Source organism: Phytophthora parasitica (genome assembly GCF_000247585.1).
Source record: "Phytophthora parasitica INRA-310 unplaced genomic scaffold supercont2.11, whole genome shotgun sequence".
Classification (NCBI taxonomy): domain Eukaryota; phylum Oomycota; class Peronosporomycetes; order Peronosporales; family Peronosporaceae; genus Phytophthora; species Phytophthora nicotianae.
In genome coordinates, this window is record NW_008648997.1 from 789,805 (window position 1) to 812,016 (window position 22,212).

The window sequence follows — 22,212 nt, forward strand, 5'->3', positions numbered from 1 at the left end:
AGAAGCTTGGGTCAGACAGAATTCTAGTAGCGGAAACACCAGAATGGAGATAAAGACTGCAGTGGCGGACGCTGCGCCAAAGTGGGTAGGTACGGCCACGATGACCTTACCGAAAGAGCTACCTATGGAGCATGGGTCCACGACGTCCGAAATCTACGTACGCGACTGCTATCCTCCCTACTACAAGCGTATTGCCAGGATGATGGAGGACAGAACGACGGGAGGAATTACCATCACTGGAACGCCAGGTGCGACTGCACTTGTGTTAGTTGAGTACCTAACTGGAATACCTTCTGACTGTTACCATGACGTAGGAATTGGCAAATCGGTCTTTTTCAGGTATCCCTCAAACGTTACGGGTTTGAAAACCCTCTTGTTACGACCATAATGGCCTCGTTCGTGGAAACGGGTCCCCAATGATGAAACATGTGGTTGTGTGGAGAAACAGCGAGATACTTCGCAAGGTGGATTCTGGTACAGATGCGATGATGACACGAGCTTGTTTGCAAGCGCAGACCGAAGCACCTAGTGGTGTGTTTTATCTGTACGATGGTCCACCTCAGGTGTACCCTCGACGAGCTCGAATGGTCTGCTTCACGAGTCAAAACATGGAGTGGTTCCGCAACAACACAAAGGACGAGAACCATCTAGAGCTCTTTATGCCACTGTGGAGTCTACAGGAGCTTGAAACAGCAGCGGATGCGCTGGCCCTTTGAATGGATTCAGATGGGACAGATCCTTCCCCAAATGATGTGCCGATGGTCGCTGGTCTCGTACAGGAGCGTTTCCACGTCTTTGGCGGCGTTACTCGTGAATGCCTGGCTACAAGTGCATAATTTGTCAAAGATTGCGAAAAAGATATCGAGGAGACTACAGAAAAGCTTGAAAAGACGGAGCAGACATAGCGAGTTCTCGACGTTGATGAGTACGCCATTATTCACCCCTTGGCCTGCCATCTTAAACCGGACCCAAAGGACCCGATTAATTACACGGTTGGGGAGTCATCCGTGTCCGTGAAACGTTGGCTGGTGGCACAGTTACTCCGTCACAGTAGCACGAAGAGAGACGACGTTATCGTCCGGTTGAATACGTCCTGCATTGTTTGCGGATCTGTTTGAGGCGGTGTGCACGAAAAACTCGTACCCGGATGCACAATTGAAGCGCGCGGAGTTGACGGTTCTGCATCAGGAACGAGCATCAGTATTAAGAAGTCCAGTGGCATTTGCTTCTTCGGCAGGGGTTTCTCCGCCGCGGATCTGGAGCCTGATAAGTATTACGTCGCAACGAAGGAGAATTCTGTGGCGATCGACTCGTTCTATTACTCGACGTCGCCTCCTCAAATACTACTTTTCAAGATGTTGGTGGGGGCAGCTCTTCCAGTGACGGACTAAGGACTATCGTGTCTGTTAAAGCAACTAGGACTCTCGGAACTGGTGAACCAACGTCAAGTCGTGCTGATCTTTGTGGCCCCACCAAACGATGCGTCGAGCTTTCAACGCCTGAGGATGCTCAACGTCGGTGAAGCTGAAGAACTTCGATGAAAAACAATCCGCGTGTCGTGTGGAGACCCACTCTACATTCCTGATATTTGGTGGAGGAATGAACGTTGACGCTCCTCGCTGAGAGAGCTTTTGTGCTGCATTTTGTTGGTGTCAGATTCGATTTCGTAGCCGACTAACCCGTAAACAGGGAGTAACTAAGGAGCGCCCAAGTTTGGAGCAACCTAACGTAGGGTTGGCAAGTCAAACTTAGCTAAAGTTTACGTAAGCCTTACATTCGTTTGTCTGGCTGATTCTAAGACTTTGCTAAGGATTATTTTCGTACCTAAGGGAACTTCAAGGTATCTGATGCACACTACCAGCAGCTCACTTCACAAAGATTTCCGAGCCTCACACCAAGCCTTCGCACCGCTTCGACTCCCGACAGCCTGCCACCATGCCCAAGCAACGTTCTCCGATCTGGGAGCTGTTTGTGGAAACACAGCGCCGCGAAAAAGGTGTTCGAGCCCATCCTGAGGCGGAGTGCAAGGCCTGTCACGCAGAACTGAAGAACGCGATGCCTTCTGAAAATATGCTTCGTCATGCCATCAATTGTACAGAGCTAGGAAGTGAGGAAAACGCTCAAAGGAAGCGTCATTACGACAACCTTCAGCAGCAGAAAGCAAAGAAGCTGCTGGAACCATCGCAGCAGGCAGCGGACGAGCAGTCGTATGCGTCGCTGCATCTTCGCAGCCCCTCCACGGTCAACAAGAGACTGTTTGTCAGCCCTGAATCCGCTAGGCACTCTGCGCGTAAGTCTCCGCGACTTGCTGCTGCTAGACGTGCCGCACGGAAGAATGTTGTTGACGAAAAGAAACTTCGCGTAGCGATGGCATTTTATGCCACTGGAATTCCGTTTCGTGTTGTGGAAGATCCTTTTTTTCGTGCCATGTTCGATTATGAACTTCCATCGCGCCGGCAACTAGCAGGCTCCCTGCTTGGTCGTACTTATGAACGTGAAAAACAGCTCGCTATTGAAGCATTGAAAGGAAAGGGCAATTTGGCCCTAGTAACTGATGGATGGTCTAACACGAGCGGTGACAGCATTATCAATTTCATGTTTGTCAATCCTCGATGTCCTGCTGTATTTTGGAAGTCGGTGTGTACTGCTGCTGAGGAGCACAGTGGAGAGAATATTGCGAACGCAATACTTTCTACAATTATTGAACTGGAGTCATTCATTGGAGAGGGGGCAATGTCTGCTGTAGTAACAGACAACGCACGAAACATGAAAAAAGCATGGGAGCTGGTGACTAAAGAGCGCAATGCTATTGTTTGCTCGGGTTGTGGAGCACACGGAATGAACTTGTTGATAAAAGATATGATGAAGTTGGAGTATTTTAGCAAGGTGCTCAGCAACGCGAAAACCCTGACGAGATTTTTTAAGGTGCGACTGGGCTTGTGGTCGATGTTTAAAGAGCGGCAATCTCGGACGCGGAGGGCTGGAGAACAACGACGTCGACTTTCTGTGCCAGTGGATACGCGGTGGTATACGCACCAAAAGTGTATATCCAATGTTGTGCAAAATAAAGATATCAAGGCTGATCTATTCTCTAACCAGGCCATACTTGATCGATACGCTGGTAGTGAGTTAGATGAAGTTCTCGCGATTTTAAGTTTGCGTTCCTTTTGGAAAGAAGCAAACGCAGTTCTGGAGTTGATTAGTCCAGTCAATGATGCTCTCGCAGAATTTGAACACGATGACTGCTCCCCATCGAAGATTATCCATAGCTTTGATGTGCCACGTGCGCACCCCGAGTATAAGACGGCCTTACCAGGCTGTTCTAAGGATGTCCAAGCGCAAGTGTTATCCATCATTGACAAGCGGCGCAAAAAGATATGGTCGATAGAGTTGCAGCTTGCAAATTTATTCGATCAAACGCTTCCGAGGTCTCCTGCAAACTATATCGATGTTGTTGACGAGGCTGTTGCGTTAGCTAAGCGTGTTGGGCTTGTGATGGACGCGACGGAAAATATGTTTCATCGTCAGCTGGAAAACTTTGCGGTTGACAAAAAAGGACTGGTCAGAAGAAACACGCAAGAAGCATGCTAAATTCGAACCATTTAATTGGTGGAGTCTTCAGCAAAATGTCTGTGACCCAGTCAAGCTCTTTGCTAGGCGCATGCTATCCAGTCCAACTTCATCTGCATCGAGCGAACGCAATTGGAGCATTCACAGCTTCATTCATACCAAAACTCGAAATCGTCTGTCCCAGGAGCGGGTGAATAAGCTGGTGTTTGTTTACTGCAATTTGAAAGCGAAGGACACCAATCACCTTCTTTTTGACGTGTTTCCAGATGTGTGTGACGAAAGTGATTCAAGTGACTCGAGTGATGATGATAACGTGCCGCGTTCCCGTGATTACAACTCGCCTACAAGGCCCATTCCTCACCAAAATGTAGGGTCGAGTGAGTTTGTCATTCAACACTCTGGCGCAGAGAGTAGAAGGATGGAGCCAGCTGCGTTCTTCACACCAGACGTAAGGAGACAAAAACGAACGGCACAAAGATCTGCACCAGGTAGTGCTAGATGGTAAAATTCAAGTGCTTGTGAACGCAAATATAGCCCACAGATAAATCAAACTCTCAAAACACCCTTAAGCATTCCCACTTCGTCGCTGAGATCGTCCTCGTTCCGGTCCTGGTACGTCTACCGCTTTCGGCAACGCAGCCTCCAGCGATACGATCAGTCCAGTTGCATCGGCACCCGCAAGCCGTCTCCTTCGTTGTAAGCGCGGTCTCCACCACCCCGCGTTCACCTCAACTGCACGATATGATACCCATAGCACTGGCAGCATACGCAGTCATCTCCACTCGTTACAGGGGCTCTTAAACATCTCGGATGCGGGCACTTGTTGATGTGGGTGGTCGGCATGACGGACACGGATTTGCTCGCAGACGTTGTGGCCAGGTTGCTCGTATCGGTCTCCGTCTCCTCGCGGATCTCAGTCTCCACAGTCGTGCTCATCTTATCCGACTTCGTCATCGTGGTCTCCACCTCGGCCGACTTAACCAACTCACCGCCGGCGTTCGCTGCGCGTCGTCGTCTTCACGGTCTTCGTCCACGATGCTGCCGTCGTCGACCTCCTCGGACTGGAAAACATCCGTCGTCAACGACTCGTTGGGCACCGCAACAGCTTTCGTGCTCGAGCGGATGGCTCTCATGCCGCCGTACAAGGACGCAGATATTATGGCCAGGTCATCGGCTTCCGTCTCCTCGCGGGTCTTCGTCTCCATAGTCGTGCTCTTCTTGCTTGACTTTGTCTAGGTTTCCATCGTGGTCCTTACTTCAATCATCCTCGCTGCCGCTGGTTGGGGAGAAGTATGGACGGCCGTGGCTTGAGCTCTGAAGTGCCATGTCGGCGCTCACACCCAACGCAAACTCTTGGTGCAAGGTCAAGCTGACTTATCGAATGTCAACTTGACAATCGGAAAATCAGCTTTATACTAAATGTAAACTAAAATAAGCCTTATTTTATGCTGCCATCCCTAACCTAACGTAAATAGAGCAAACACAGACAGATGCCTGAAGCGAAAGTAATCCACAAGATGTTAATCAACAACATGAGTCGGTAAAAATCATAAGCCATCATTATTATTGATAGTGATGAATTCCAATTGACGGAGAATATCCTATCTCGAGAAAGTTATTCAAGAAAGTTACTGCGAAATCCTTGGGGTCTTGCTCTTCCCGATTTCCTTTAAGCTAGCTCATTTGAGCGGGGACTTTTGTCCTAAGAGGGTTGTCGCGGCATGCCGTTAATTCCCCGTCAGACAATTGAAGGTAATCTACGCACTTTGAACCTATGCCTATGGAGACGTATATACTAACTGGAAATTGTTATGTTTATGTCTTTAGCGCACCACCGTAGCTTAATGGAAAAGCTCCCGTAAGGGAAGAAGGGGGTTCTGTGACGTATTTGTGTACACAATACATGATTCGTCAAACACTTCATACGTCAATTGACATTGTCGAAAAACAGCAAACCACGTCATTTTGAGCCAATTAGAATGCAGGACTGAATTTGTCAATAATTAGTTTGTAGGCAGGATACAACAGAGTACGGCTGCAGCTAGCTAGAGTCAATAACTAAATCTCATTCTACAATTTGCCATCGCGTGTGCACTTCATAACATAGTAGCACTTGTCGACTTTGTCCAAGCCTTCGCGCTGTCCAAGACCTTCGCGTCAAGATCAAAACCTTCGAGTTTCTCCTACATCGTCATGGACGGATCCAGTATCCCTACCCCTCAAGCCTTCGGCGAAATGCTGCAGTTTTTTCGCAGTAGCAGTCACGCCTCCAAGAGCATATCAGTCAGCAAATAGCTGCTCAAAATGCTCGCTTCGAGACCCTCACGTCCAAGCCTCCAGCGGCTAGAAAAGCCGAGCCGCCCAAGTATCATGGAACGTTGAGTGAGGACCTCGAGCTGTGGTTCTTTACGATCGAACAATACTATGCTGACTACCATCCTCTGATGGTGGAGGAATCACCATCGTTTGTCACGATGATTTCGTACCATCTGGCACCTACCCCTATGAACTGGTATCGCCAGTTCGTAGCGAATTGCGAACGGGCGAACATAGTCTGTTCGTGGTCCACATTCAAGCACGCTCTTCGCAAGCTCTCCCTCCCCCTAATAACGAATACATGCTCCGTGAGAAGCTGTGCAAGTTGACGCAGATGGGCACACTACATGACTACATCGACGCCTTTCAGGACATTCTCATACAATGTCCAATGCCCATCTCAGCATTAGAAATGCGGTTCTATTTCCAACAAGGCCTCCGTAAAGAGACAAACAACCATCTCAGTGAACACCATCCAGCTACTTTGGAAGAGACCATTCAGCTGGCACTACGCTTCGACCATGGGCTGCAACGCCCGGCTCAAGCCTCTTCGGACTGGGAGAAGACGGCCACTTGCCACCGATGCAAGGCTGTGGGCCATATCGCACCGAACTGTCCAATCAAGTAGACCTCTTTTCAAAAGGAGGTCATGTGACGTATTTGTGTACACAATACATGATTCGTCAAACACTTCATACGTCAATTGACATTGTCGAAAAACAGCAAACCACGTCATTTTGAGCCAATTAGAATGCAGGACTGAATTTGTCAATAATTAGTTTGTAGGCAGGATACAACAGAGTACGGCTGCAGCTAGCTAGAGTCAATAACTAAATCTCATTCTACAATTTGCCATCGCGTGTGCACTTCATAACAGGTTCGATTCCTCCCGGTGGTATTATTATTATATGTAGTTATATTACTTTTTTCCAGGTCTACTACATTAATGAAATGAATTAAGGCGTGCGTAACCCCATGATCGCGGCGGTAGATGAACTGTACTGTTGGTATTATCTTCCTCAAGAAGCGCTTGAAAAGAAAAAAATGGGTGGATCTTCGTTGCTTGCTCGGTTGTCTCTCTCGAACCACGACGGCTATCGACGAGTGCTGCTTGATCCATATCCAGCAATATGAGGCCTTTGATGGTAGGCCGATCCGCGCTTGTTGTTCAAGGTGACCGGTTCTAGAACCCGAAACTGTAAGCGTGTATCATTTGAAAGCACCCACCAATGTCTATCGAAGTGCTCAGGTATGATCTTCAGCTGTCCATTTGACTCATAAATATCCACTAATTCATGAATGCATGGCCTGCCATGCGTCCGCCGAAATATACCTGAACATTGGGTTCGTTCGCCTCCACTAGTAACAAGATTTCGAGCTGCTTTCCAGAGTTTGCCCGTCTCGGTGAGAGCATACGTTGAGATCAACCGGACCACTGCTGAATACTGATCATAACGCAGTCTGTGTGGTGGTATTGTAGCATCTTTTGTAGACTGGTAGCTGATCGCCTTGGCCGCAGCGCTCCACCAGGGTAAAAGTTTCACAAACACGGTTAGCAGATCCCCTTTTGACGTTTCGAGCCATCGTTTTATCTTAGCGTGGGTTCCTTCTACCGTCGACGTGTCGTGACATCCAAAGTGCGCGTATCGGTCCGTCCAGCATTTGACGATCCGGGTTTTGTATTTCCACCAGATACGCTCTAAGTAATCTGCGGTAACACTGCTTAGATTGCGAAGAGCAGTACAATGTTGTTCAAACTCTGTTGTGGTTTCCGAAGCGATCGCCTCATAATACTTCGCCATGAAGACGTCGGTCTCTACTGAGTTTTGTTTCATCTCTCCATTTGGACCAGGATGAGAGAGTCGCACAGTCCCAAGATCGTCTTGAACACGTGCAAGAACATTGCGGTTGACATGCCAGCGGCACAATATCTTGGGTACACCAGGAAATACGGTATCACTTGCATTCATACACGCCAGGTCTCGATCTGTTGCAAATAGCCGGGGTAAGGGGATAAATTTGTTTCTGAGTAGTGACTTAAGTTGAGTGAATGCCCATGTGTAATTAGGCTCAGCTTCTCCGGGTAACCAGCACTGAGCGAGCGGGAGTACCTTGTTGAGCCCGGTGAGGACAATGATTATGCATAAAGGCCAATTGTGCTTGTACGTTTTGTACATACAGTCAACAACTACTACACCCTTGTAGTGTTGGGCAAGTTTCAAGGTGTCTGGGTGCGCCAACAACAGGTACTTAAGACGTCGCGAATCCTTATTGACCTCATACTTGAAGTGGAAGCCATGTTCAGTCAGCTTGCGAAAAAGAACTTCAATTGCTGTGTCAGTTGCTAGTAGGTTTCTTCGCTTAGCGTCCTTTACGTTGGCAATGTCCTTGAGAATGAAGAGCGAGCTAGTGTGCGTCAGTAAGAGAGTTGCGTAAACCTTCGAAACGGGAGCACCTGCTGCCGTTTGGTAAAAAATGAAATCGTTCACCGTCGACACTTCAGGCGCTGTGCTTTGCTGCGTGCTGCGTTGTCTATGACCAACGTGTACTCGAACGTCTAAAGACGTTGAATGATTGTGCTTAATGCTTCCATTGCGGGTGTGTGCAATTTCCATGGGCCTTCAGTATTGTTCTCGTCGACTGCCACAATCTTGATACGCATGGGACATCCGATTCGTTTCGACCCACGCATCGTTCTAACACGATCCTCTTCTCGAAGGTGACGAGTATTCTTTGGGTTTCCACTTCTATCACAAGCGAATAGTCTTGTTCGGATGTCGCCATTCTTGTTCCCTTCCACTTTTTGTCTAGATACCTTAAAATGTCTGCCTTTAAGATTACAATGAGACAACGACTGGTCGCTACGAATGCACATGCATGTATTTATTCCTACTACTATTAAATTCGGGGTCGCACGATGCATATCTTAAAATATGCCGTGTCTATTAATGTACAATAGCGATACTTAAACTTTGTAAATATGGGATACATTGCCATGTCCTACCAATCCATGCCCAGATTTCCGAGTTCGCAGTGGCCATAAGGCGACAAGAATAAGTCTGGTGCACATCACATACAGTTGTGCACCTCCAATTCGGCAGGGCGGACCATATCAACAGTGCCAGGGCATAAGTGCACAACGTATAGCATAAAATAAACGCAAATCTGGTGCACTGATATTTATTTTGTTAGTTCAGTAGAAAATTTATGTTTAATTTTGGAGACGATGCCTGTGTGGCACCAACAATTTCTAATAGTCTTTGCAGATATGTTGTTCCAGCCTTCAGACAACCACTTCATGGCGGAGTAAACGTCGACCGGTGTGTAAGGAACACCCTTGTAGAACGAGCAAGTTCTGAGTGAGAATCTGACTTGTACTTCACGCACAAAGACTGCTTTTGTGCTAGAGTTAGCGACATGTAGGAGGAAGGGCGATGTCCCATTGTCTTTGGCGGTAAAAAAATAAAGTGTTTATTTGTATGAAGACGTCCGCTCCAAAATTTAAAATCAGATCGATGCGGCGTGTTACCCCTCCCCGAGGAGGGGGAAACCGTTGAGTTTAATCGCTAGGGTGGTGATGGGCAAAGGTAATTGCGCATCCGATTCGCGTAATCATAAAATCTGGCAGGGTATCGACTGATACCGGTGCCGAATTGGTGGTGCACGACTGCAACACAGTTGAGGATCAATACCAGGATGAAGGGGGGGGGGGAGTATTTGCCAGCAGGATTCTCACTTCCAGTATTTACAGTTAGCTCAGCAATCACTCTGTGGCCAACCAATTAAACCGATCGTCTACATGTACCATAACTGTGCTAATTACTTGAACTTCAAATTCTTTCAGTGTGAACTGAGATGTTAAAGTTGATCCAAAACAAGGCGGTGTGAGTGGGTGCGAGAAGCGTAGCCGTACCAAACCCGAGCGGGTTGTCAGTTGATGGCCCCCTCAAGGTTTCCGTTTGCAGTCCAAGCGAATGAGCTCACCAGCGAACTGATCCGTTGTACCGTTCTGTTGGGCTGCCTCATAACCGGAGTCGGACGTTTTACGCGGGTTTTAGTTCAACCTAAAAATTTTCTGTCACATATTGTCTACCAAACATGTAATTTGAAATCGTCGTCGTACGTGAATATTTAGATGTACAAGAAAAAAAATAAAGGAAGTGGAATTAGTGTAGATTAATGCTGCGATAGTATGCTAATATTAACCACCTCTTATGATCATCCCAAATGATAGCCAGGACAACCACACATTGCACCGTTCGTAGTTTAATAGTATCACTCCAGGCAACACAAAATTTAACTATCTATAAAGGTCAGTCAGCATCCATACATTTAATGCGGTATTACACGTACGAAAAAGACTGTGACCAACGCCTACGAGACGGACCTAAAAATGGGTAAAGCGACGATGTTTTCAACACTGAGAGCTCATTACGGCGATTACACCGACGGACAGAATGCAACGGTCACTTTCCCGTTTGTGCAACAACAGGGCAATAGCAGTTGTCTCTTTTTTATGTAAGAATTAAAAAAAACAGTTTTAGGCAAAATTAGGAGAAAGTGTATTTTGCACTAAAAGTTGGTTTTGAGAGCCTTGTTGAACGCACTTGTGGCTGTGTCCGCTGCGATAGATTCCCACGCGGAAATTGCACGTTTGATCGTAGCAAGGTGTTTTTCCTTAGCTGTCGTTGCAGTAGTGCTCTCAAATAGCCACAGAGCCTTCAGCTTAGCCTTCAACGGCCCCATGATACCAACATCAAGGGGCTGGCAGACCGAAGTTGCGTTTTTTGGTAGTGGCTGAGAGGCAGCGACTCGCGTCTCTTGTCTTTCATGAATACTACTAGCTCGACCTTGAATGGGGTGATCTCGGGGCGGCCAGGCGCCCGGTACAGCGTTTTCTCACTGCCTCTAAACGCGAAGATGTCTTCTTTCTCCCGCCACGATTCTAGCGTCCTGCGAGGGATTTTTTTGGACTCTAGCAGCCACGCGGGTACCTAAACCTAGTGTAGCGAGCAGAACATCCCGTTTTTGCTTCATTGAGTAGTGCATTCGACGCTGCTTGGGGGCGGAGAAAACCTCATCGAGGAGGCCCTCGATGGCGAGCTCTTCTGGCGGCGGTGGTGGCTCTGACGGGGGGTCGGGGGCTGCCTCCATTTTAGCGACTGACTGGTTCAGATTTAGCTGCCGTGCAATGCGGCGTTTTCAATGATTTGATTGGCTAATAAAAACGATTTGCGCGTGCTGCTGCACGCACGCGCCTGTTTACGTTTGGTTTTGCTGACCGTTGCATTCTGTCCGTCGGTGTTATCACTGACCAAACTTCAAATTGAAACACAAAATGCCCCCAAGACGAGGAGCGTAGACAAACAATTTGAAACCTTGCAGATGGACAGCTCACGACGGGGAAACGGCGGACGATGTCTACAAGCTATTGAAGCTGAACACGGCCGAAGACACTATTTGAAGAACCCATTTGGTGCATACCTGGATCTCCTACTTTACTAGGCTTGGAAGGAGGACCCATATGATCTGTTGCTGCTCAAGTTGAAGGCTAATTATAACGAAGATGCTCTAGCTATTATAACCTGCGAATTGCTGCAAAGGCAGACCGGAGTGCGCATAGAGTTGCTGAGATGGTGGCGCACACACAACTACAAAACTGGTTAAACGAGGGAAAGAAGGTAGATCAGGTCTACAACCTGCTACGACTTAGCGTCGATGACGGTTACACACAATAAGCAGTGGTTATCATGTTGTATACGGGGGAGTAACTAAGGAGCGCCCAAGTTGGGAGCAACCTAACATAAATAGAGCAAACACATGCGCACAGATAAGATCTTCTTATCAAGATGTGTGAGAAGATCTTAGCCGTCTTATTAATGCACATAACGTAAACATCTTACAGTGACATTGGACTTTGGTTGGTTTGTTGTAATTTTCAAGGTACGTGCACGAAACGTAAACATATCTTACAGTTATTAATAGCATGGACCTTTCAAACCAGTACTTTGCATATTTTACTGAAATGCATCGGTGAAAAGCGTTGCCAACATGCGGTGTCAGTATTCGAGAATCATCACCAAATTGATATAAAGATGTAAGCCAAGCGTCTTCGCCAAGCCTCTTCGTCAAAGATAGTCTGTTCACGCGTTTGGGTATGCCCTAGTAAACGCATTGAGAGACAATGGTGATGCGTGTGCTTCGTGGTTGTCTATTTGTATAGGTAAACTTGCTGATAGGAGTAGGAAACAAGACAAAGAAAGCGAACACAAAACCACTGGATTTACCAAGCCCCCTATCGACCAGAGTGCTACACAAACCTAAATGCAACGACCCACGGTGTAAAGCAGGCAAAAAAGTATATACTACGCACTGAAAATTATTCCGATCCAAGTTCATGTAAAAACCAGTTACCCACCTACTTTTTAGGGGATTCTACAATGTATGCTTGCTGCTCTTGGGTTAGTTGCGAGTGTTTTGTCCGTAAGAATATTTTAATTTAAAGATGAGAATTTTGGAACCAGTCACACTTCAATTATTCGATATATCTGACTGCGATACGAACCATATCCAGTGCAAATGTAAATACCTTTTTCCGCTTTCCTATATCGCTAAACCGTAGTACGTATGCATGGCTTCTTATGAATCTTTCAAGGTAAGAAACCATTACCAACTTGGTCATTAAAACATCGCTACTAAGATTGGTTGCTTATCTAGTGCAGGAGCGCTTCCACGTCTTTGGCGTGGTTGCAGGTGAATGCATGGCTTTTCATCCGTGGGTCATTGCTTGAGGCAGGTGTTCACATAAAAATCCTACTGGGATGTAAAATTAAAGTGCTCGTACTTGGCGATAGTGAGTCGAAGATGGCTACGAATTTTTAGGCGTCAAGTGATATCTTCCGCTTCGGCAGTAATTTCGCTGTTGTTAATCTGGTGCGTGACGGTTATTACGTCGCAACTTTGAGAGAGTCGTGGCGATCGACGCGTTCTATAACTCGACTTCGCCGCCTCAACTGTTGCTGTTTAAGATAATGGTTGGAGAGTTTCTTCCAGTAACCGACGAAGGACTGTCAAGCTTTTCGAAATAGCCAGGACTGTTGGATTGGGTGAAACAGTATCAGGGAACGTTAACCTTCGTAGCTCCTCCAGCAGACGCCTCAAGTTTCCAACAGCAAACAATCCCACTGAAGCACTCGTACGACAAGGACAGTGTGAAAAATCTGAGTGATATCAAAGAAGCGAAGAAGAGGTTGCTAACTTGAAGTGGTGTTTACACGATCAGGGATTTGCGCAAGTGCGTGAAGGAGTCGAAGGGGCCGATTGCCAATATGACGCTTTAATTTCTAAGCAAGCAAATCCACCGGTACGATCCGTTAAAGCGAGATGTCTATGCTGACAATATATCTCGATTCGAGTGGGAGTCAACTCTTCTGGAGTTGTGGGACGAATGAGTGGGAAAAGTTTTTCAATCTGGATTACGTTGTGTACATACAAACTCGAGGCCAACATAACCGCAACACTTCAATTCAACTCAGTGTTTTTGTAGCTCTTGTACGACGTCGTCGCTAGTGAAGTCATTGATGAATAAATACAAGTCCAATATCACGAGGCGATTTCTTAGTGACAATAGTACTCGAGATGCATAGCCTTACACTTAAAATGATCCAATTGAAAAGTGAATTCCAAGAAACATTGAAGAACAGTAGCCTGTACCAACATTGGCCCACCAACATTCAGAATCGTCACATCGAAACTGATTGCATCGTATTACTGTAGCTTTTGGTGCGAGCATTGAGGACTTTCATTTTTTTGCAATATATATCGCATGTCATCGTTGTTCGCGCACCAAATTCTACAAATCCTTTGGAGAGAGAACGCCTTAATAAAAAAAAAGAACGTAGAAAAACTAATACATGTTTTCCGAGCACACAAGGTAGGATACATTTCCAGATGTATCCATGCCAGCATTGCGTTTTTTTCTCGAGAAATTATATAGATTGTGGGCAATTTCGCAAACCGTAAGGGATCGTCTGCATCAAATTACAAGTAGATGCGATAATTACTTTGTAAATAGGCAATAAAGATGTTTGAGTTCGTATAGTACCACAGTTGCAGCATGACCAGAGGCCCACAGGGTCGGGGTGTATACTTCATGCTGAAAACCTAGATTCCATAGTATAGTTTCATGTATGTCGCTCGAAGAACGCTTGAACCAAGAGTGGCTCAGATAAAGTATTCGTTGAAGATATAACCATAAACCAGAGAACTTAAATGTTGATAAGATGTTCGGTTAATATCAGTTGTTTAGCGGATTATTAGTATTAGGGATAATAGATACTAGACCCAACTGATTATGGCAGGCGCACACTATTTCCGTCTCTTGGTATTCACATAATTAAAATAGAGAGAGGACCGTCGATCTATGATACCCATTCATTCAAAGATGTAATTTGAAGATGAAATGGCTATCAATCAACAATTGAGGTGTCATTCCTCAATTTTCCTCGCAACCCTCAAGCAGTTTTTCAAACACATGAGACTCTCGCTCGTCTTGTTCTTAGCATCTGCTGCTATTTTGCTCGACGGTGGCAGCGCACTGTTTCCAAGTGCGGACGTTAACGAAGCGACCACCCCGAGTGCGCCTGGGAGAGTTCTTCCATACTCCAGGAGAACGCTTCGCACTCACGAAGTTGATGACGCCGATAATACTGACGAAGATAGAGGTTTTAGTATTCGTGGTTTGTTCTCTGGAGGCAAGCTTGATGGAGTCGACCGCAAAAAAATCAAAGCGAAGGTGTTGAATAATGTGCAGCTTTACGACACCATTCTAACCGACGCGGTTAAACGTTCCGAGACACTCGCGGTTTGGAAGCAAATGGGATATTCGGAAAAAAGAATCAAAAAGGCAATGAAAGAGCTCAAAAAGGAACCTGAGGACATTGAAACCATCTTGGCCCACTACAAGAATTTCGAGTTGCGATTGGAATAAATGAGAGACGGGGTGAACGTGCCGTTCAGCTCCGAGTCATGTAAACACTAGCGCCCTAACGTTAGAGGAGGCTGCAGAATTCCATGGTTTTGCTATTACCGTTGCAGCCACCATGCGTATCTCAAACCAAGTTCTTGGCATTTCTGCAAGCACTAATAGAAATGTTTCAACAATTGAATTTCCTTAATCGATGTTTGATCTACCAAGAGCTTACCATCTCGCTGTTCTCCCTGGGACGATCTATTCGTGTAATTTTGTGTGCATTTGCAATCTTTTGTGTACGCTGCTCTGCCATCGCATTGCTTGAATTTACCAGTGTCAAAGTTACAACTACAAAGTATCACACTTACATAAATGTAGTTAAAAATACGACGCTTCGCCGCATACATGGATATCCTAGTCTTCTTAACTCGTACTGTCAGATAAGAGGTCTACACTATTGTTGTTGCAAACAGTTGCTTATTATCTACAAAGTGTATGGATACGAGGATGTTCGTGAAAAGTTTCGAGGTAGTCACTAAAAAAAACGCGTTCGCCTACTGCAATGAACACACGGTGGGAGATGAAAACGGTAAATTAAACATTGATTTAATCCCTAAAGCATAACTTAGCTTGTATTAATATCTAGGTGGATACGCAGTGGTTCTAAAGGTGATTGCATTGCCTTGTATTCTGGACTCGGGATGTTGGGTACTTTACTACCATTTTTCGGTGACAGTTCGACGGATACTTCGATCGGAGTATCGTCGTGAGCGAAGAAGCTTTCGTGCAGCGGGTGTGTCTTGGGGTTGAACACAATGCACAGTACCAGCGTGGACGAGTTGAGTGCGATAAAGAGGATGTTGGGCGCGATAATGATCCAGTTGGCTGTCAGCGTGCCGTACGTGAACCACATGATGTTGTTGGCCAGACTGGCCATCACCATGTGCGCATTAATGAAGGCAGCAGACTTATGTTTAAGCACTTGGAACAGCTTCTCCATCGGCGCTGCGTACAGACACACGGCCGTCGCGTCGCCGATGTATCCCATAGTCTTGGCCACTTGTGCTCGTATTTGACCAGTGTAGCCAAAACCGCCGAGGATAGCATAGATCGACAGGATAATGATCACTATCAACGCTACGGCAATGACTCTAGCGACGTATCTGTGCTCGGTTGTGTATCGCCAGTAGATTGCGACGTAGGTTAATGCTGCGAGGTCGCCGAACGTGTAACAACTGAAGATGGGGAAGTAGTTTTCGCCCAGATAGCCGTACATCATCCAGACGTGGGAGTTGATAGCGAGCATGACGAGAGGGATAACGGAGGCGACGCCGACGTGCTTCTGCTTGTGAATTTGACGCATCAGGATGGACGGACTGCAGATTAACGCCAACGCACCGAAGGCGGCGAAGATGCGGACGACGAGGAGAACCGTGCTGTCAACCATTGTACATCAAGCGTATTTGTAAGCAGTGAAGCTTGTACCAAGTAGGAGCAGTTGAGTGTTTGATGGCAAATTGTTAACTGAGCGCTTCTAGAAAACGACAAAAGGAGCGACTGGCGAGGAAGAGCGAGGTCAACTTCAGTTTTTCATCATGCGGTCTGTCTCATGTGGCTTCATCATAACGAAATGTTTAGATGCAAGTCAACACGACGCGAAAACAGGGCGTGAACGAGTTCAAAGCAAGGGCAGCGCACATCGAGAGATCAGGCTAGATGCATGATTGATACGGTGACAACACTGGCGTCACTACAATATTTACTTATGGAGCTGTAAACCTTCTCGAATTTCGTGGGAACTTTCATCTACACCGCTGACTCTGCCAGACATGGCAGTATTGACCAAACACCGATAGCTTCTCTAGGCCCTCTGGGTCAGGGTGGGTGGGGAGCAACAGTGGCATTCTGAGTGAGCCATGCACCAATAAAGAACAGGATTTGTTAAGTACAACTACTAGTATCCTATGGAAGGCAGACTGGTGTCTGGAAGTGCCTAAGTAACGCTTATAAAAAATAAAATGTGTATACTACAGTCTATGCAGTACATAAAGTACAGATTGAATATATTTGTCTTGCATTCGTCCGAGTCTTAATCCAGCTCATAGAGGAGTTGGTTCTGGAATCTTGCCGCAGTAACTGGAGCTGGTGGTGCGGGTGCATCGGGTTGCATGGCTTTCTGAGCCAAGTCAGCATCTGAGACCCCATTGTTCTTCTGAAGGATAACCACCATGTTCTCACTGGCCACGTTAACCTCAGCAGTAGACGGATCGATATCAACTGGAAGCACTGCAACCTCCAATGCATACACCTTCTTCTCATTGTCAGAGAACTCCAGACACAACGACGACGTCGATGGAAACGAAAGTTTCACACTCGCCGAGTCAATCCCTGCCACATTCACAATGTAGGACAAACACATCGGCGTGCCATGCGTCTCGAAAGGCGGTTTAATCACAACCTTGGAGCTCTCAGCTACCGAGTCAGTCACGGTCTCTTCTTCTTCATCACAGCTCTCAAGTGGCGGCAAGTCGTCGTACATTTCGTCCTTGATAGCCGCTGGCTCCGTCACCGCAGGGGTTTGGCTTCGTCGCTTGTGTGCCACTATCTGTGGGTCATTTTCTACCATTAATGCTGTCTCTCTAAGCATACGGAACTCGTCATTGCTCTCTTTCTTCGGCTTCGGCACGTGCACTTCAGTGGTTTCTGGCATCTCAACCTCACTCTCACTCAAATCCTCTTCTTCTTCATCATCCTGAACGATCAAAGACACCGGCTGTCGCTTCAGCTTAGGTGGAGGTTGAATGGGTAAAGTGACTACGAGTTTGTGCTTTTTGCGGTCAAACTTGGCACTTCCCTTATCCTCAATCACTGGAAAGGGGAGAGTTAACTCCAATGGCTCATAGTTACCAGGCACATTAGGGCTAGCCGACAGACGCAACATCTTCTCGCTTACATCCAAGTCCAGACCTTTGGCACTTGAAGACAGGGGGAAGTTTATCTCAACGACGAGCTCTTTGGGACGATAACGATCCTCAGGAACCTTCTTGTCTGGATCTGCTTGCATGTGGTGGAGAAGCTCAAATTTTCCACGATAAATAAGTTGATACTCCATCTTCTTCTTGTCAGACTGTTGCTTTGTATCAAGCTGGACACTTGACACTTCCTTCATCAATGCAGAGCTCTTCTCCGTCTCTTCTACATGCGTCAATTGGCTCAAAACCGATTTATCAGCGTTGTTTTCCACACGTTTTACCGTCTCAAGCGGCCTCTTCTTGTCTCCATCATTGCTCGTCTCTTTAGTACCTTGACTCTCTGTTTTCTTCTTTGTTGTAAAAGACTCTGAACCTTCTCGTTCTTTCCGTAAACACATGGTAACAGGGACCCCAGACTTGTAGACCACACCTTTGAGAACATGGCAGTTCCTTGTTAATAGGGCGCTTGGCTTGCGTCTTGACTCTCTCATTATCGGCTCAACGGCATCCAGAGACGTACTAATGACCATACGTCTGTAATCTGCTCTAGTCATTGAGAATTCAACAACTCTTGGATGGAAGCACACGTCGAAAGTGGGTACACTAGCTCCTCCTTTGTCTGGCTCGAGTCTCTCGGGTCCTAAAGAGTAGGGCAAGTTCCAGGACGTTCCCTGTTGACCAGAAGTCACTCGAGTGCTCGAAGGTGGCTGCATCTTGTCACTGCTGCATACATTAATGAAGATCTTGTGGGTATTATCCCACTTGGTCTTAACCACGAAGCCTGGTGTGGGTTTTATCAATTGTTTATCGGTCGGAACCTTCTGCTCGCTCTCGAGTTGGGACAAATACCGTTCAGTTTCTTCGCGGTTACGAGGATCTGAAATCTCCTGCATGTACTCGTTTAAGAGAGACCGGAACTCGGGGTCTTTCATGGCCGACAAGAACCTGGTCTGCTCTTCGGGCGTCACCTTGGGCTCCGCACTGCGTTGTTGCTGCCGCATGGCCGCCTCGAACAGTGCACTCATCTCAGCTTCATCTGGAATGTCTTGGTTGTCGCTGGATGTGCCTGTAGCGCGAGATTTCGCGCCTTGAACACCTGCTACCATTGCTGCAGAGTGCGAATGCTTGACTGGATCGCGACTCTTTGAATTTTATAGAAGTGGTGTGGGACACATCACAGTTTTAAAAATAGAAACTGTTTTTTTATTTAGAAACATGTAGCCATGTGTGATATATTGAAGCTGTTGGGCATTTAAAGACGCGCGAGGGCATGCCAGCGAAGCAGGAGGAACTCGGTACGCTATGATGCTGCTTTACCATTGTCCGGTTAGTATTTAACGTATGTCTTGCATTAGTAGAAGAGCGATTCGCACAGGCGATGAGATTCGATGACGAACAGCAAAGAGAAGAAAGTTATGGAGCTGAAGATGGCTACGCTCGTAGTGAAGGTTACGAAGACGATGAAAGACAACAGAATCAAAGACGTCGACCACTAAGTCGCTCAGCGTCTTCAACCTCTCGCTCTACTACATCGTTCGATGATGGCCCTATGCTGTACTCAGACTCGGCCGCTATCCAGTCCAAGAAATACATGGAGCGAGACCAGGTGAAGTTGGCACTGGAGCAGGAAGAACGTACTCGTCGACTTAACAAGATACGTGCACGTCGACAACATTTGGAGAAGTGGACGCAGAGGATGGCGCGCTCCCCGTTTCACGTGAACCTCGTAGCCGACAACGAGCGGCTCGATGAGGAGCATCGGCTTCGAATGATGGAGCGTGCTCGTCGTGAGCGAGAGCTCGAGCGACGAGCCAAAGAAGCCAAGAGCGAGGTGATCTTGAAGGCTCTTACAGAGACATCAGATCTAGAGCTGCTGCGTCGCGAGAAGCGAGCTATTATCGACGAAGAGAAGCGACTGAAGGCGCTGCTGGACCTCGAAAAGACTAATTCTCACCGTAAAACGGACCTCCTGGCCGCTCGCAACGCGGAAAAGCGTCGTCACCAGGAGAAAGAAGAGTATCGGCGTCGTCAGCAACAGCAAGAGCTTCAAGAACGCGAACAAAGATACAAACAACTGCTTAAAGAAAAGCTGGCGTTGGAAGACTAGCCTTCAACTGACATCGTGTTTAATACATTTTATGATATAAAAACGTTAAATTACGTGAATTCATCTCCAAGTGTATTTTCCTTAATCCTGGACTGAGCTACGCTTGACCACGTAGACCTGCTCGGCATCCAGCGTTACGACGTAGTCGTACGTCGGGAAGGTAACTATAGACAGTTTACCACACAAAACGATGTTAATATCCTCACTAACTTGCTCGAGCACTTAAACGTACTGGTCATGCGCTGTAGCTCCTCCTTTTGACTGGCGTCCAGCACGCTGCTTGAGTCCTGCAGCATTGAGTAGATGGTTTCTGCTGCGATCTCCCCGGAGGTTCCTCGTAGTTCACCCGTAGCGGACAACACTTGGCCGTTGATATCCAGCACAAGCGTCCCGGTCTGTCCGTTAACAGTTCTCAAAGCCCCGGCATCCTGCGTGGCGTACAAACGGATTCAGAGACGGAGATTCCGGTTAGATATACAAGATCGATTGACGAATGTATTGAGGGTGGGTCTGTGGGGTGCGGATGCCTAGACGCAGAGATAAAGCGATGTGAACATTCACTAGGAGAGCATGCAGTACCATTTTGAGTCGAGATTTCTGAACAGAAATGTGATCAAAAGTTTAATAGAAATGTGGACCACATGAAGTGATGTATACATTGTATACAAAACTTCAACGAGAGATGGCTACAATTATAAATAAACGACAACAGCAGCAACAAGAAGCAAGCATGAAGAAGGTGAAGGGATGCTTGGTGGTGCCACGGGACGAGAATTGGTTGGAGTTGCAGCAGTTGTTGCAGTCGATGGGCGACGAAAACCCGTCAGTGAAGCAGGGAAAGAAGCGTGGCGATCGTCTGGCATCATTTCGTGTGATGCGCGACAATTTGATGCATCAAATGGAGTCGATCGTGCTTCAAGAAGCAGAATTAGGCTCAGCATTGGAGCTATTGGACTACACAAAGCAAAAGTGTGACCAGCAACACGACGCCATTGTGCAGCGCCTTGAAAACTGCGAAGAAATGTTAAGATCTTTAGAGGATGGAGCAACAGAATCTCTCCCTATCGAGAGCTTGTTACGTGAACAGGAGTATGCTAGATGGACACAAACCAAGGAAATGGTCACGACTATTTTACCTCAAGTTCTAACTCGACTAGAAGACAACATCGATCTGAATAACGCCAAGATTCGAGACGTTCGAGACAAGATGGAGGAGCTGCGAGCGAAACGTCTCGCTCTACGTGAAGAGATTGCAGCCAAAGAAGAAGATATTGCCTTGATGCTCAATGATAAAGCCATCTATTGACATGTATACACCCGGAACTCAGTTAAACAGATGGTGCTTGTCCCGCTTCCGCTTGCGCATCTTCTTCTTGGCCACGTCGATGTTGCGCTCCTCCCACTTGCTTTTACTAAGTTTCACAGGTCGGTTGCCAATATACTTCCCGTTCATTTCACGCAGAGCTTTGGCGCAGTCGAACGGGTCGGCAAAACTAACAAACCCGTATCCACGGGACTTGTGTGTCAACTTGTCCCGTACCACTCGAGCGCGCTGGAACGAATTGTATTGGGAGAAACTATGCGCTAGCAGCTCGTCGCTCACCTCGTTGCCCAGATCGCCGCAGAATAGCCGGAAATCATTGTCCGGCCACTCTTCCAGTGTCGAGTCCTCCCACACTTGACCGCCTGCAAGTCGCAGATGTCGCTTGGGTTTCTTTGCGCCATCCTTTGCAGCGATACTGGCTGCTGTTCGCTTAGGGTCGTACGAATATACACTCTGCTGTCTGTTCATCATCTGCTGCTCTTCCATAGGCAGCACACAGCCCGTCTCCATATCCACACGAGGCTGCATCGATCTATAGCTGGAAGAGGTTAAACTCTTCGATGCGGTGGCTGCGAGTTCCCCCGTGGTGCCGACTGGGAACCCGCTGAGAGCTCCTCGATGTGCAGCCACATCTTCCAGTGTGTTGAGCATTCGCGGTCGTCCGTCGTCTATCTCTGCGCTGTCTTCAGCTTTCTTTACTGGAGCTGGACGCGGTGGAGCCATGTAGATCTGAGGCTTAGCCATGACGATCTCGGGCTTTGTCTTGACTTTTTTCGATGGAGGCTGGACATCCTCAACCTTGGCTTCGGTCTGCTTGTCGTCTGATGTGTTACTCTGCTCCAGGGACTGGATCTCCGCCTCGAAGCGTGCGAACTCGTCATCCAGGTCCGCCATACTCGCGCCCTCCTTGCGAATAGCGTTCTTCTTCACTAGTGGCTGAAAAGAAGAAATG

The 22,212-nt window shown here is 47.2% G+C and overlaps 11 protein-coding genes across 11 annotated transcripts; 5 read left to right on the forward strand and 6 right to left on the reverse strand.

The window, feature by feature from the left end:
- Positions 1–43: 43 nt before the first annotated feature.
- Positions 44–716, forward strand: PPTG_07228 (hypothetical protein; the record flags this gene model as incomplete). The annotated part of the gene is made up of 3 exons (XM_008901393.1): positions 44–248; positions 315–339; positions 449–716. 3 exons carry the CDS (start codon positions 44–46, stop codon positions 714–716), a joined length of 498 nt encoding a protein of 165 aa, XP_008899641.1.
- A 3,419-nt stretch (positions 717–4,135) lies between these two features.
- Positions 4,136–4,775, reverse strand: PPTG_07229 (hypothetical protein; the record flags this gene model as incomplete). The annotated part of the gene is made up of 3 exons (XM_008901394.1): positions 4,136–4,302; positions 4,374–4,515; positions 4,560–4,775. The coding sequence occupies 3 exons, from the start codon at positions 4,773–4,775 to the stop codon at positions 4,136–4,138; spliced, it is 525 nt and encodes a 174-aa protein (XP_008899642.1).
- A 1,412-nt stretch (positions 4,776–6,187) lies between these two features.
- Positions 6,188–6,514, forward strand: PPTG_07230 (hypothetical protein; the record flags this gene model as incomplete). Its single annotated transcript, XM_008901395.1, has 1 exon — positions 6,188–6,514. One exon carries the CDS (start codon positions 6,188–6,190, stop codon positions 6,512–6,514), a length of 327 nt encoding a protein of 108 aa, XP_008899643.1.
- Positions 6,515–10,182: 3,668 nt separating this feature from the next.
- Positions 10,183–11,040, reverse strand: PPTG_22051 (hypothetical protein; the record flags this gene model as incomplete). The annotated part of the gene is made up of 2 exons (XM_008901658.1): positions 10,183–10,190; positions 10,887–11,040. The coding sequence occupies 2 exons, from the start codon at positions 11,038–11,040 to the stop codon at positions 10,183–10,185; spliced, it is 162 nt and encodes a 53-aa protein (XP_008899906.1).
- A 1,477-nt stretch (positions 11,041–12,517) lies between these two features.
- Positions 12,518–13,226, forward strand: PPTG_22052 (hypothetical protein; the record flags this gene model as incomplete). Its single annotated transcript, XM_008901659.1, has 3 exons — positions 12,518–12,541; positions 13,059–13,135; positions 13,169–13,226. The coding sequence occupies 3 exons, from the start codon at positions 12,518–12,520 to the stop codon at positions 13,224–13,226; spliced, it is 159 nt and encodes a 52-aa protein (XP_008899907.1).
- Positions 13,227–15,431: 2,205 nt separating this feature from the next.
- Positions 15,432–16,477, reverse strand: PPTG_07231 (hypothetical protein). The gene has a single exon (XM_008901396.1). The coding sequence runs from the start codon at positions 16,302–16,304 to the stop codon at positions 15,483–15,485; it is 822 nt and encodes a 273-aa protein (XP_008899644.1). The 5' UTR covers positions 16,305–16,477; the 3' UTR covers positions 15,432–15,482.
- A 342-nt stretch (positions 16,478–16,819) lies between these two features.
- On the reverse strand, positions 16,820–18,998 carry PPTG_07232 (hypothetical protein). The gene has a single exon (XM_008901397.1). The coding sequence runs from the start codon at positions 18,933–18,935 to the stop codon at positions 16,947–16,949; it is 1,989 nt and encodes a 662-aa protein (XP_008899645.1). The 5' UTR covers positions 18,936–18,998; the 3' UTR covers positions 16,820–16,946.
- A 178-nt stretch (positions 18,999–19,176) lies between these two features.
- On the forward strand, positions 19,177–19,936 carry PPTG_07233 (hypothetical protein; the record flags this gene model as incomplete). The annotated part of the gene is made up of 1 exon (XM_008901398.1): positions 19,177–19,936. The coding sequence occupies exon 1, from the start codon at positions 19,208–19,210 to the stop codon at positions 19,934–19,936; it is 729 nt and encodes a 242-aa protein (XP_008899646.1). The 5' UTR covers positions 19,177–19,207.
- Positions 19,924–20,555, reverse strand: PPTG_07234 (hypothetical protein). The gene is made up of 3 exons (XM_008901399.1): positions 20,516–20,555; positions 20,169–20,364; positions 19,924–20,100 (listed from the first exon to the last, which is right to left on the reverse strand). The coding sequence occupies exons 1-3, from the start codon at positions 20,516–20,518 to the stop codon at positions 20,018–20,020; spliced, it is 282 nt and encodes a 93-aa protein (XP_008899647.1). The 5' UTR covers positions 20,519–20,555; the 3' UTR covers positions 19,924–20,017.
- Positions 20,556–20,640: 85 nt separating this feature from the next.
- On the forward strand, positions 20,641–21,288 carry PPTG_07235 (hypothetical protein). Its single transcript, XM_008901400.1, has one exon. The coding sequence runs from the start codon at positions 20,667–20,669 to the stop codon at positions 21,240–21,242; it is 576 nt and encodes a 191-aa protein (XP_008899648.1). The 5' UTR covers positions 20,641–20,666; the 3' UTR covers positions 21,243–21,288.
- PPTG_07236 (hypothetical protein) lies at positions 21,036–22,196 on the reverse strand. Its single transcript, XM_008901401.1, has one exon. It carries the CDS (start codon positions 22,152–22,154, stop codon positions 21,261–21,263), a length of 894 nt encoding a protein of 297 aa, XP_008899649.1. The 5' UTR covers positions 22,155–22,196; the 3' UTR covers positions 21,036–21,260.
- Positions 22,197–22,212: the final 16 nt, after the last annotated feature.